This window comes from Trichomonas vaginalis, chromosome II (assembly GCF_026262505.1).
Source record: "Trichomonas vaginalis G3 chromosome II, whole genome shotgun sequence".
Taxonomy (NCBI): domain Eukaryota; phylum Parabasalia; order Trichomonadida; family Trichomonadidae; genus Trichomonas; species Trichomonas vaginalis.
The window spans coordinates 24985190-25000244 of NC_067204.1; the positions used below are offsets into that span (position 1 = coordinate 24985190).

General features: G+C 32.8%; 3 protein-coding genes across 3 annotated transcripts, besides 3 other annotated features; 1 reads left to right on the forward strand and 2 right to left on the reverse strand.

Moving 5' to 3' along the window:
- Positions 1 to 2184: part of a mobile genetic element that runs on past the window's edge.
- A 125-nt stretch (positions 2185 to 2309) lies between these two features.
- TVAGG3_0605250 (protein of unknown function, DUF4106 family) lies at positions 2310 to 3095 on the reverse strand (the record flags this gene model as incomplete). Its single annotated transcript, XM_051239867.1, has 1 exon — positions 2310 to 3095. One exon carries the CDS (start codon positions 3093 to 3095, stop codon positions 2310 to 2312), a length of 786 nt encoding a protein of 261 aa, XP_051097691.1.
- Positions 3096 to 3668: 573 nt separating this feature from the next.
- On the reverse strand, positions 3669 to 4526 carry TVAGG3_0605260 (protein of unknown function, DUF4106 family; the record flags this gene model as incomplete). Its single annotated transcript, XM_051239868.1, has 1 exon — positions 3669 to 4526. A coding segment is annotated over one exon (858 nt), but the record flags the coding sequence as incomplete, so codon positions are not given.
- Positions 4527 to 6377: 1851 nt separating this feature from the next.
- Positions 6378 to 6675: a mobile genetic element.
- A 445-nt stretch (positions 6676 to 7120) lies between these two features.
- Positions 7121 to 7964: a mobile genetic element.
- Positions 7965 to 13250: 5286 nt separating this feature from the next.
- Positions 13251 to 14510, forward strand: TVAGG3_0605290 (cellular macromolecule catabolic process; the record flags this gene model as incomplete). The annotated part of the gene is made up of 1 exon (XM_001299834.2): positions 13256 to 14326. One exon carries the CDS (start codon positions 13256 to 13258, stop codon positions 14324 to 14326), a length of 1071 nt encoding a protein of 356 aa, XP_001299835.1.
- Between the last annotated feature and the right edge of the window lie 545 nt (positions 14511 to 15055).

A 15055-nucleotide genomic window follows, 5' to 3' on the forward strand; every position in this document is an offset into this window, starting at 1 on the left:
TGACGGAGAGAAGTCAGTTCAAGAACAACTTACTGACCTGCTGCCAAAATTGCTCGATGGAAGCTGTCGTTATACCAATCTGAGGAGCCCCAGCAGGTTTCATCGAACGAATTTTCAAAAGAGCATCTTCCGTGAAAAGTGCTATTGGTTTTGTAAACTTCTTCATTTCAACATCTCTTTCTTTGACATTGACAATAACACTTTGACTGTTTGTTTGAGTTGGTGAATTTAACTTCACATCTGCCACCGCCATTAAACCTTTTGAAACACTTAACGCTTCTATTTTTCGGAAATGACATTTTACTTAGAATAAAAAGATGGACGTATTTGAGTATTCTTCGAATTGAAGCAGAACAAAGTTTACACACACAAACAATACAAATACATTGACAGAATAGTTCTTTATACAAACAATGGTAAATGTTATAGAATAGCAGTCTTTGCTGAACCAAAATATTTTCATAAAGCAAAGAAAGTTGGTATAAACTGAAATGGTGAAAGTTCTTGAAGCAGACAAAAATATAACAACAAAACTTACAGATATTTCTAAAGGTAAGTTTATCTTACAATTTTATGTCAAAACTGGCGTACTGTCAATATTTGACGGAGAGAAGTCAGTTCAAGAACAACTTACTGACCTGCTGCCAAAATCTGCTCGATGGAAGCTGTCGTTATACAATCTGAGGAGCCCCAGCAGGTTTCATCGAACGAATTTTCAAAAAGAGCATCTTCCGTGAAAAGTGCTATTGGTTTTGTAAAACTTCTTTGCTTTCAATTCATTTGGGACCGTCTCTGTCACCAGTATATTGTATTTGAACTGTACCAACAGTTGAAATACCACCCATAAAGTCTTCTGAGTCAGCAAATGGAATGCCAAGCCAAAAAGTTGAACGGTCTCCATTTGTATATTGAGTGTTTTTGAGCTCCTGTATGGGTCCATACTTTCACATATGGCATAATAGAACTTTGCATTTCAGGGTTAATGGTTGTTGTGAAGTTGTTGTTAAAGTTCATAGCATCTAATGTCAAGTTGTATGACCTCATATCCTCAACTGTAGAATATTCTTCTCTTGGATAATTTTGCCATCTATGTTTATATGATATTTAATACCAGGGTTGTAGAAACAAGAATAGTCATTTATAGTTCGTCTGAACAGTAAAACATAGTATCTGCATGTTTCATTGCAGTTGTTAAGGCAATATCTGTTCTTGCACCTGGGTCAGCACTTTGGTTTCCAACTTCACCTGCAAAGTCTTTGACAGATATTTGGTGTATAGGGAACATAAGTGGAACTGCAATATATTTGGCAGCTAAAGCATTTGAAATATCTGGGTCCAACATATAGACTGCAAGTCTGCTTTCTATTCTCTTGCATTCAAACTGTTCGCATGTGAACTTAACTGGGTCCCAAGCATCTCCAGCAGCATTGAAATAATAGTTTACTTCAGTGTTGAGGTTTGAGAAACCAAAGTCTAAGTCAACTTTGTTTTTGCAAAAGTCGGCGAATGACATTTTATTTGTTCCCACTACTTCTGTAAGAGTGAATGGGTCTTGTGTTGGTGCAATGACTAAGTTATTTTTGCTTGGAGTAAGTTCGATAGAAATTTTTCCTGCCCAGTTTGGCAAGTATCTTAAAAACCTGAAGATGAGGAAAGATGACAAAGGAACTCTAAGTTTCAGTTTTACTTTGGTTACTGCTGCTGCAGTTTGTCCAGAAAGGTTAACATAAACTCCTGGAACGTTAGGGTCAAGTCTTCTTATTTTCTCAATAGTTGCATACTGGTCTGTTTGTTCTCTAGCTTGTGGTTGTACTGAGTTTCTCAAAGCGAACCATTCATAGTTTGCCCATGTTACTGTTTGAACTAAGTCAGAGTTAGAATATATCTTATATCCATGAAAACTTCTGGAGCATATTGGTATCCGACATAGAAAATTCCATTGCAACCTTTCTTGTCAGACAACTTGGCAGAAGGTTTTTATTTCAATGTCTTGTTCCACGTATAAGAAAGAGTTGTCAATAGAAATTATATGAAACCTGTCGCAAGCAATATCTACTGTTGTTGAAGAACCTTCTCCAAACTCACCTACGTTTCCATAAGAAACAGCAGTTGTATATTCGTAAGTTCCAGGAACTATTTCTGACCTTCTAATGGCATTGTCGCATTCGTTATACATTCGGAAACATTTCCATTCATAGCATCCAAAACTGTTGGCGTTATATTCTGAGCGGCGTACATTTCATATGAGTAAAAATATAAATAGAATTGTTGGATTTATATGTCATAATAGAACCCACGTGGACCAAGCTTTACTTTCTTCCTGACTGAGTTTTTAACTCTTCTTTTTCCTTCATTGCCCTCTGCTTGAAGTTGTTGCATCTTTGCATTATGTTCATTAGTATGTTGCAAATTTCCCATGTCCTTTTTGCCTTTTGGCTCTGGTCGCCCATCTCAGGTAACCTATATCCTAGAAAGAGTTTGTCATAGTCTGTATTTGAGTCTTTGCGTATTGTTTGCATGACTCTTTCCTGAGTTTCTGGTTCAAGCTCTTCAAACAGAGCTTGTCCATATGGAATAAGCTCGTTTCCAAATATATGTTTTTGTAGCCATTCTGGTTTTCTTTCCATGTTACCAACTATATCTTTTGTGAATGGGAAAGCTTCTACCCAATCTTTCAGTCTTGCGTCGTTTATTTCTGTAGTTGGTTTTATTTTGTCAAGGAACATGTTTTTCAATACTAACATTTCATTTGGTACTGTCCATTTGAGTTTTCTTAAATATTCATCCCTTCTCAGTTCATCGCCTGCAAAGTAAGTTTTTATGACATTTTGCAAACTTTCGTTTGCAAGGTCATGTACAATAGGTTCTCTTCCTTCTCCCTCCCTAACTTTCTTTCTAAACTCTTCACCAAATATACCATCTCTATGGTTCTGTGTAGTTCTTTGAGATAAATGTTCTAGAACGTCAGGTGTTATATTTCCATCAGCCATGTTCATTTCATACTGGTTCAAAATATCTGCATCTTTCATATCTTTCAATGGCATTAAAGCCGCGCTGAAAATACCAGCTATATCTGGTTCACCATTCACTTCCATTGCGTCTACAACTTCTTGGAATTGTGTTGTAGTTATGAACACCTATCTGGATTAGCTTTATGACCCCATCTCATTGTAGTTCCATCGTCTGCAGAAACAAAAGTAGGTTTGTTTCCATCTTTGGTTAGGTTCTGAATGAACTTTAAACAATGTTTCATTTCTATATGTTTTCTTGAAATTTAACCTTTTATCTTCACCGAGTTCATCCGAAGATTGAACGTTAAATGCTCGTAAGTAAAAAGGGTTGTTGTATTTGTGTACATTTTCTTTCAGTGCTTCCATTCTATGCCGAATATTTTCATCTGATGTTGGAGTCTTTTGTATGTCGGCAAACATTTTTCGATATTCTTCTACTATGTCAGCCGAATTTTTTTTAGACTCTTGGAAATATTCCATATTCTCCGCATACTCTTGTTGAGGGTCAAGATTTTTCGGCTGTTCCAAATCTTCATCTAGTTCTGTGAAGTTAGTTTCCAAAGGAGTGACTTGTTCGTTTCCTTCAGGCTCTTCTAGCTGTTGTTGCTGAACTATTTCTTCCATGTCTGGTTGTATCTGAACTATTTCTTCCTGTGGAGTTTCTTGTACCTCATCTGCTGGCATTTCATATATTCCGAGACCGTTTTCAACAATTTCCCTATCTACGTCATCCGCATTCATAAGCTTTTGTTCTTTCGTTCCGTCTCTATTTTTTACGCGTTTCATGACGAAAGTTGAATTGTCATTTAGCTCTGACATCAAATATCTCGGAGTAAATTCGTTCATGTCATTTGGATGATATGCTATTAAATCATATCCCTTAGCGAGCTTGTATTTTCCAGGTTTGAGATTATATCCGTTTTGGTGTTGAGCCATAAAGCTAAATAGGTTCGGGTCAGTATTTCCATCCTTGAACTTTCCAATAGCTTCTTTATATCTGTCACTAAAGTCAACAGTATCTGGGAAACCACACTCTTCTTTAAGCATTTTTAAGAATTCTTGGTTTCCTTGTTCTCTACTTCTTTTATGTCCTTGCTCTGTTTGTGGTTGTTGTTGTGCAGGGTTTTGAACTGTTGGTTGCTGTGCTGGTTGTTGTGCTGGTTGTGGAGGTGGTTGTTGTGCAGGGTTTTGAACTGTTGGTTGTTGTGCTGGTTGTTGTGTTGGTTTTGGTGCATGCCTGTGTCTGTGTCCATGTGACGATGTAAATGTTTTAGGTAGTCCTGGTGCAGGTGCTTCTCTTGGAGGGTTTGGTGGTATATAAGTTCCACCAGCTGGCACATATGTTCCATCTGCAGCGTAATGTCCTACCTGACTTTTCGTTCTTAAGAAAGCATTTACTAGGTCTGTTTTGGTCTGTTGTAACTCTTTTTCTTGACTTTTCACAACAGTTGCTCTAACGGCGTCATAGGCACTTTGAACTGCCTGTCTCGTTGCTGCATCTGTTATTTTCGTCATATTTTGTGCTACTTCTTTTAACTCTTTGTCGAAACCTTCAGACTTCAGTTTCTTTCCAGATGAGAAGTCGTTCACTTGTTTCACCTTACTATGAAGAGCTTCGAAAGCGTTCTTAAAGTCAGCATTTGTTAAAGCTTCATTTGAACTGTCTTCATCCGCTTGTATTTTTGTCCTTATTGACCCTATGAGTTGGGCTGCTTTAGCGTTGGCTTGGGCATCTAACCAGTCATTGTTAGCTTTTATATATTCTGCGCTTTTCATTGCCTTTTGCATAGCCGCGTCGTTATTTTTACTTTCTTGTGCTAAGTTTTCATACTGTACGGTTTGGTTTTGCAACTGTAAAAGTTTTTCTGCCTTTACATTTGCTTCAACTTCTTTTTTATACTCATCGCTATCCATATATGTCTTCAGGGCTTTTTGTTTTATCTCTTCATCTTTCAGTATTTTATATTGAGTAGTATGGTTTTTCAAATTTATGACATCTTGTTCCATTTTTGCTACTTCTGCTGCTTTTTCTGACACTTTTTTCGCATATTCCTCTGTACTTAGTTCTTTCAGTTGTTCTTCTTTCTTCTTTTTCTCTACGTTTAACTCATTGAGTTTCTTTGTGTGTCTGTCATATTCTAGTTTCTTTTCGTTTTCACTTATTTGTTTCTGTATGTCTATGTTTGACTTTTTGACATCTGTTATTTGATTTTTGAGTGAACTCAAATTCATTTGACTTTGAGGTTATAAGCTGTTCCGTCTGCAGCTCCACCATAGCCTGCCATTTTCGCTAAAAGTGCCGTCTTAAACCTCCACTCTGTGCACCAACAACTCGGTTTAAAAGCATAGGATTGCTTGACATTTGTTGCAACATAGTGGGGTCATTCAGCATTTTGTTTTGCAACTGTTGTTGTGGTGTCAGTTTTACTATTGGATGTTTCAATGCTCCCTTCCTCTTACGTATATTCTTACGTAGCTTACGTGGCATTTTAAGTGAAGTTAAAAAGCGGTTTTTGACAGATGTTTATATGACACTTTTTGTTCAGCACAAAAAACTACTCGGTCAACGTGTTGTCAGTTTTGTAAAATAACCGTCCTATCTCATTCTATAAGGAGAAAAGGCTTCTCAAAGTATACTTCCTTGGAACGCCTGTAACTTTTCCTGTAGCGACGATAGACCCTTACTTGTCCGGACAAAGTTATACTATTTTGAGTGCTCTACAAAAAAGTCAACGGCTGGCTCGTCCTCAGAAATTTTTTATGGGCTAGAGGGCGCAACGCGCCTGGAAGCCCTCCGAATAAAAACTTCATTTATACTAAACATCTTCAGGGCTAGAGGGCGCAACGCGCCTGGAAGCCCCACTACTTTTTTTTTTTTTTTTTTTTTTTTTTTTCGTTTAATGATGAAAAGAGAAAGAGGAGTAAAAAGAGGAAAGAGAAAAGAAAGAGAGAGAGGAAAAAAAAAAAGAGAAAGAAAGAAAGAAAAAAAAGGACGGCGATAATTTTGTATTGTTTTGTTATTCGGCCGAATGGCGGCTACTTCGTACCCGCCATTCGGCCCCAAAAATGGCGTATTATTCTATTTTTAAACGGTCATGGCGTAAAACCGTCGCATCCCTAGGAGAGAGAATCATCTTTATCTTCCTATGTTGTTGCATGCTAAGATCAGTCATAATGTAAACCTCTCAATTTTATTGTCGTGGGAAGTATCTCAATTCCTTCAAAAAAATTGAAAAACTATTTAATTTTAAAAATATAATACTTTTAATTAGTTAATTAATTGGAGATATTTTTAAAAAATCACTTTTGATAATACTTTTGAGAACTTTAATTAAAAAAATATATTCAAAAATATACAGGATATCAAGAGGGAATTGTTCCTTATGAGGTATATAGTTATGATGTATACCTCATAAGGAACAATTCCCTCCTTAAAACGAGAAAACTTGTTCGAAATTGTTTATCATTTCGAACAAGTTTTCTCGTTTTTAATAAGAAACTAAAGGCTATGAGGCACTGATTATATATTAGTGCCTCACAGCCTTTAGTTTCTAATAGATAGCTGGGAAACTTTCTCCAAATGATAAGTTATTCAGAGAAAGTTTCCAGCTATCAAGAGGGAATTGTTCCTTATGAGGTATATAGTTATGATGTATACCTCATAAGGAACAATTCCCTCCTTAAAATCGTAGACATTTTTATACTTATTAATCAACCATTCAAAATCATATTCCTCTGAAAAGTTATTTTATTAAAAATTTAGAATTTTAATAAATATAGAGTTTGAATTTCATACAATACCTATATATTTTCAATAATGGAATTTGAAAACCATTCTCAAAAGTTCTCAGAAAACCTTTTTTCATTAATTTTAAGAAATCTGAGTATTAAATTAAGTGATAAATTCGTTTGACACTACTTTAATTTTTAAATTCAAAAAATTATATGTGCTTCTTAAAATGACTCAAAAAAATTTTATTATAAAATAATATATAATATTAAAAATCCCACAACATTTTTTTACTTTACATAATCGTACTTCCTCGACGATTAATTTCCACTCAATTTCTATCGTTGACCGAACTTAGCATGCAACAATGTAGTGCATATTTTCGCGTTCTAAGAGCGGAAAACGCATTTTTGGAATGTAGAGATTCCGAATCACATGGGAAAATTTTAATAAGAAAAATAAACAATAAGAAAAATAAGAAAATAAACAATTTATTAAGTAATAGAGTATATGACATCATAAAAATGCAAAACTATTTTCTCATAGGAAATAAAAAAATAACGTATATTTGCAGTGAGTAGGCATGCACCGAGCCTACTCACACATTAAACTTTTAATTCATTCTCTGGCCGACAAAGAGCCAGAGAATCACATCTGCATTAACTTATGCTGAAGTTTTCTGGATTTCCTTCCTCATCTGAGAGACATCCAGATAACTTCAGCATAAACGAATTACAGACAAGTTCTTTCGCTCTTTGCGGGCCAAGTACCACAACTACATTACACTAGGGCAGAGGGACTTCGGAAAAACTCTGCTCTATTCGAGTAAAAGTACATTCTCTAACACACAAATTGTCAGAGACTAGAGTTCTTCCGAGGTCTCTCATCAAATGAGAGACTTCGGAAAAACTCTGTCCTATTCGATCAATTACAGAATCCTAGGCCTTTTGGGAACCAGGAAAGAGTAGTAAGAGTGCTTTAAGGCAACGTTTATTACAAAGTCTCTCATCAAATGAGAGATTTCGTGCTGAACATTGCCCATTTCGAGTAAACTTACATCCCTGACTCTCAAGGGTTCAGGGAGTAGTACTGTAGTCGATGAGAGCAATAACGTATAACTAATATCGCCAATAGCACAATAATTACGCAGCCTAGCTACGCTATCCTAGCAGCTAGGCTGCATAGATATTGTGCTTCTGGCTTGCAGAAACCTCATGGAAGACCCATTGGAGATCTCATGCCGAAATCACTTGCTGATGTGGATGGAGCAGAACTATGATTGGCCAGATCAAAGGCTGCGTAGCCTCCCAGCAAGCAGATAGTCGGCGGCGACACCATCTGTGGTCCACAAGGAGATTCTGACATTTTTGCGATTTGGCGCCAAACTTTTTTTGGGGGCTTTGGCAAACAAGTGGCAAAAATGCCAATTTACAAACGTAAACTTTGTAAAGTTAAAATGTCGTTTTTCGGAAAATGTACTGCTCTCCATTCTCATATTGAGTTCTCAAAGTTTTGTTCGCCTATTTGGATTGTATTTTTTTTTACCTTGGCACTTAATATTATAATAGGTTTGACACTTTTTACGGGCTTATAAAATAAGCCCGAAAAAAGTATCAGAACCTATTAAAATATGTATTCAACTTTTTATCGGCTTGAAGTTTCTCAGAAAAAGTGTGAAACATATTTTGAATATGTTAAACATGGCTAATACCTTGGTAATCATCAAATTAAATAACAAGCAATTTTAATCATCTTCCTTCCTCTCAGAAAATACAAAATATTATTTATTTTTAAATCATTAATTAATAGATCTATTTATAAATAGCAGGGGATTTATAAATACACCCCCTTATTTGGAATTTCCAATTAATTGGAAAAACCGCCCGATTGGAAAAACCGTCGCAATTGGAAATATTGCGAGATTGAAATTTCCAATCTCTCAATTGGAAATTCCAAATAAGTTTTTATTTGGAAATTCCAATTCATTTGGAAATTATAAATAAAACCTGAATTGTGAATTAGAAATGGAAATTGGAAATATGCCCTATATTATCTTATTAAACAAAACAAAATTTTTGTTGAATTTAAAATTTGATAAAATGCAATAGTTTTTAAATGTAATATATACTAATTAAATTTTTACATTCACCTATAGTATAATCAAAATACTCTGGTTTTTCCAATTTCAAATTTCTTATTTCTAATTTCTAAAAGACCTTATATTTCCAAACATAAGGGTATTCATAAATAAGGGATTTTATTTATAATTTCCAAATGAATTGGAATTTCCAAATAAAAACTTATTTGGAATTTCCAATTGAGAGATTGGAAATTTCAATCTCGCAATATTTCCAATTGCGACGGTTTTTCCAATTAATTGGAAATTCCAAATAAGGGGGTGTATTTATAAATCCCCTGCTATTTATAAATAGGTCTATTAATTTTTATAAAGGAACCTTATTTTATGCATCACATGCTGCAATTTATAGAATGGTTTTCCCTTCTTCATCTTTAATATTAATTCTTTGCACACTGTGATATTAAAAACTCGGGAAATTCTTGATTATTTTTTTCTACCATGAAACGAAAAGTAATTTTCTCAAATAAAATGTTTAAATGATATTTGCACAATGTGAAATTAGAAGCTCAGCTATTTATGTACTATTATAATGTGCTGAATGGTGAAGAACAATCCTTCAATCATTTGCATAAAAATCTCTTTATTTCAGCCTTGAACAGCATATTGTTCGGAGTTAGAAGTGTATTTACCTCCTAAGTTTTTCAAGTAATTGTACCTTTTTATCTTTCTTCCGAGTTCTTAGTTTAATCCTCAAAGTTTTTCTACCAATTTTTTTGACACTCTTTATCATCTGAAGTTGATTTTACAGTAATATAAACGGAATTTTTGTATTTCAATTTAACATTCATATGAGCATGTTATTCCATGTCATAATATTATATGAGATCTGCAAATAATCCCAGTTTCAAAGCCCATTTGTCAAAAAAATTGAGAGTGTGTCAAAAAGTGGTAAATGCAACTGTAAAATTAAAATTTTTATCAATTTTACCAATATTTGTAATCTCTTTCAAATAGCATTACTATATTTTGTTTCAATATGAAGCACCATGTTCAACTAAGATTTTGATAATATTTGTTGAATTCAATTTGCTTGCAATACTAAGAGGGGAATTAATACTATTGAGAGAATGTAATAAAACAAAGATACATGTGAAAAGAAAGGAAATTTTATAAAACAAAGATACATGTGAAAAGAAAGGAAATTATATAAAACAATGATAAATATAAAAAGAAAGAGAATTGTAAAAAGAAATGATAAATATGAAAAGAAAGAGAATTTTATAAAACAAAGATAAATATGAAAAGAAAGAGAATTTTATAAAACAAAGATAAATATGAAAAGAAAGAGAATTGTAAAAAGAAATGATAAATATGAAAAGAAAGAGAATTTTATAAAACAAAGATAAATATGAAAAGAAAGAGAATTTTATAAAACAAAGATAAATATGAAAAGAAAGAGAATTTTATAAAACAAAGATAAATATGAAAAGAAAGAGAATTTTATAAAACAATGATAAATATGAAAAGAAAGGGAATTATATAAAAAACATGATAGATATATAATGAAAGAGAATTTCATGAAACAATGATAAATATGATAAGAAAGAGAATTTTATAAATCAATGATAAATATGATAAGAAATAGAATAAGTTTCATGTTAACATCTGCACCATGCTCAACTAAGAATTTAACAATATCTATTGATTTGGATTTGATTGCAATACTAAGAGGGCACTGATTAATATCGAGAGAATTTTATAAAGCAATGAAAAATATGAAAACAAAGAAAATGTAATAAAATAATGATTAATATGAAAATAAAGAGAATATAAATTTTGTTAATATCTTCTCCATTAGTAAGTAAATAAGATGCAACATCATAATTTCCGAAATACATGCTTTCGGCTATTGAATTAGGAGTTTGTCCAAAATTTGATTTAAGATACCCAGCAATTTCATAGTTTCGATATTTCAATGCTGTATTAATCATGTTATCAAATGATTTACCATCTTCAATCATTTGCATAAAAATCTCTTTATTTCCGCCTTGAACAGCATATTCTTCGGACTTAGAAGTGTATTTACCTCCTACGTTTTTCAAGTAATTGAAACACAGTTCTGATCCATGTTTAATTGCACAATCAAGTGGTGTGATATCATTAATTTTTTGATTGATATCAAGATTTGGAAATTTACTTTTCAGATCATCAATTTTATCCGATTCAATATAGTATAAAGGAGATTATGTTGAATATAAATTCAGAATTTCCTCTTCTTTCATTTCAGGATAGAAGTTTCCGAATTTGAAACCTTTATAATATAAAAGTGTTGTCAATTTTTCATTTTCTGGTTTGATCAAACATGAGAATTCGCTTAATATCTGTTTGTAAAGTTCCGTAAATAATTTAAGATCTTTAACACGAATTTGCGAAAAAATATCAATCAGATAAATTACCATTTGGATAATATTTTGTTATTTGTAATGAATTCTATAATTTGTGAAGATATTTGTAAAATATTATTGGAATTGACACCCCAAATAATTGTAGAAGCTTCATTAGGGTATTCAAATTCTTTAATTGGTTTAATGTCACCAAAATCACAACCATTTTCATTTTTTGATTGTTCTGAACTTGACATGAATTATGAAAATTAACGCTGTGACACTTTTCGAAATTGTTTTCAAAAAAAAAATTTATCTTAAATATAAAATATAAAATAAACTGCGAGACAAAAAGCGTAAGTATTAAATTTTGAATAGTTTACATCATTTTTTTTAATGCCTTATTGGCAACAATATGCTCAGCTTTGCAATTCTTGCCGCCCATATAGTTCGGCAAGTATAGTAACCCTCTGCATGATCCATGTTTAAATCTCATGCAATTAAGATAAATTCTAATTTCAAATTTACACTCCATCGGCTATTATCCATGTTACACGAGCTCCGTTACCATCAAATTAAAAGAAATCTCATTTTAGCGAAAATTCATTTAATAACTTTTAAATTTTCAGAAATACTCAAAATATCCACACAAGCAAATTGTAACTATAAAATTGCAGACTCACCATACTATAAAGTGCTGGTCTTTCAACGAAATATACTTGATACTTTTTATAAAAAAATCTTCCTTTCGGGTAACTCGTTTCTATCTAACACCTCAAATGGCTACATAAATTATGAGTCATTACCAGTACAAAGATACGATCACTAACGTAGTTAAATTTTCAGAATGAATTTAAAATTTATTATTGTTGATTCTATTTTGTTTTGTAACTATGGGAATACTGTGATACTATTTCCATAGGTAAAGCGTCTGTTTACTTGATTATCAAATATCAGATAATCTAATCCTGAACAGCGGATTTAAATTTTCTGATAATATTTATCTACTTACTAATCTTATGTTATCCATTAAATAAAATTATTCTCATAGAATATTCTGAATACAAAAGTGAATTTACGCCTTTTGTCTCGCAGTTTAGTCAATACTAAAAAAAGCTTATTCCACAGTACATTTTCGAATGTAATGTAGGAAAGTTCGAGACTAATCTTGCTCTATATAATAGTGGAGCTGCAGAATAGAGCTTCATTCATTCAATGCTTACATAGTGAAGATGCACCAATTTTGCAAGAAATGCAATAACCTTGCCAACAAATAAAAAATTTTGATCTTCATATTATATCAAAATAATTTTTACGAAAACAAGAAATAAAGAAGCATAAACATGGATATCAATTTATTCATCATAGGAGAGCATTTCACACATACAATTTCGCTTGATTACCTTAGAAAATTCTGGACTAACGTGGGTGAGTTTTCATGCTACCATAAGGATCACACTTTTGAGAGTAATTACCCCAAATAGGCAGCTCCTCTCCACTTGGAGGTGGAGATAAAAATTTACCATCTTTGATCCTTGGAGGATTGTGCTGTTGATGCCCCTGAAATAAGTAAAATCATCATCTGTTGGAGTTTTAATTTCAAATGAACAAAATTTATCAATAAAAATGTTATTTTTATTAGAACCATCTATGCGTACAGTACCTGGACCTTTGTTGAAAACGTTTTTGAGAGTGAGTAGCTTTTTTTTGCCTCACTCATTAAAACCAGCATAGCTTTTTTTTTCTATGATTAATAATTGCTTATGGGTATGTTATTATCAAGGCATTAATCTACATTATCAGCCCTCAATCAAAATATTTATTCATAAAGAACCTCAACAATTCCATGTTAACAGATAAAGTTGAATTTTTACCAACAAACGCTAAAGTTGGAAAAATTTGGGAAAAAAGTAAGAATAAACAACGAATCGGAACTTTCATATATTTTCCATGCATTCAAATTTTTTGAAAGAAAATTCCATTAAATTCAAGCTTTCAATTTTCAAGAATTTTTGAAAAAATTTTCATTTTATTTTATAATTAGCTGTCAATGGAGTCTGACCAGAAAGCTTTAGGTGATGAATGCAGAGCCACTCTAATTTTTGTAAAAACAGTAACAGGAAAGATCTACACATTTGAAAATGTTGAATTGATTAATACACTTAATTATTTGAAATCATTGGTCCAAGAACAAACAGGTATTAAAATAGAAAAGCAAAGATTGATTTTTAACATGAAAGAGATGAAAGCAGATATTCCTATAAAAGACTATGGTATAAAGAATGAAAATATTATATACCTTGTTGAAAAAGTACATCCAGAGAGCCATGCAAATCCAGCTAATCAAATCGAGTTAGTTACGTGCCGAGGTGATTATGTTTTGTTTACTGACATTGATCTCAATCTCAAGGTAAAGTATTTCAAATACTTAATTCAAGAACAGGAAGGTACCCCTGTTGAAAAGATAAGATTGATTTTTGCTGGAAAGCAATTGGAAGCTGAAATAAAGTTAAAAGATTATGGTGTTAAATATGGAGACAAAATTCAGCTTGTTTTAAGATTATGTGGCGCAAAACCAGTGATTTATTTATATCCAAAGGAAGAAATCGATGCAAAGGTAAGTATTCATCTCAATGATGGCGATTTTTCATTCGTGTATCCTTCATTCGACGAAGATAACACGTGGAATGTGAAAGCACTCCCATCAGGCGAGATCGTCCAAATAGGGAAGAAGATAAGGTATCTCTTCTGGGAAACACTCTTCTATCCTAATCTTAACATGGACAAAGGATTCATCATCAAAGGCGACGATAGTGTCTCTTTCTTCGAGGATAAGCTGAAGTCTATGAACCTCAACGACGCAGAGATATGTGATTTCGTCACATACTGGTGTCCGAAGCTTTGTGGATACAAATATGTCAAAGTATGCTTCCAGTTCGAAAACTTCGACGAGATGTGTCCAATGAACGTCGAACCGAAACCAGACAACATCAACAGAGTCTTCTTCGCAGCTCTCCCTCTAGACAGTCCATGCGACATCGAACCACAAGAACTTCCAACATTCAATCGTGATGGTTTCACAGTCATTGAATGGGGTGGAACTATTGTCCCTCAGAAATAAATATTTATGCTGTATATTAATATTGAAAATTTTAAGGTGTTGATCAAATATTGAAAGAGCATCAGTCGCTATAGCTTTTTTTTTAAGATTTAAATTCATCATTCTATACAAGAAAAAAAGATAGCAGAAGGCAAAAATTGCTATTTTGTTCTTATTAAAAGCTTTTCTCGCCTTTACTATATCCATGCTTTAAATCTCATGATGATTTGCCGGTATCGAACATTTAAGGATATTTTTGAAGCTTGAGTAAAAGAATATTTGGATTAAATTCTGAAGTTAGGATAACTTCATAAGGTTTAATCCCTACTCTATAATATTTGCGCTCCACGCCGATAGAAAAATAATTTTTTATCAAATTGTGTTAAAATGGAGTCAGTTCTGAAATTATTGCATCTTCCAGTTAATGAGGAAAATGGACAACAAATATTAGCAGAACTTTCCATTATCCGCCAAAAAATCAATCGAGCATATTTTGTTTCGCTTGATTCAAAACAAATTAAATTTTTATATACATTTTTATGGAGAACTCTCGATACAATCTATAAGAATGGACAGCCTAGTGTTCGAATTGCCGCATCAAATACACTTGGATCTATTCTTATGAAACTTGGGCCGTATTATTATCAAAATTTAATGCAATCTTTACAAACTGTTATATCCTCTGTAACTGATGAGTCAATATTATTACTTTCTTGTTTCTGCTATCTCTCAAAATTCTTTAATTCACAA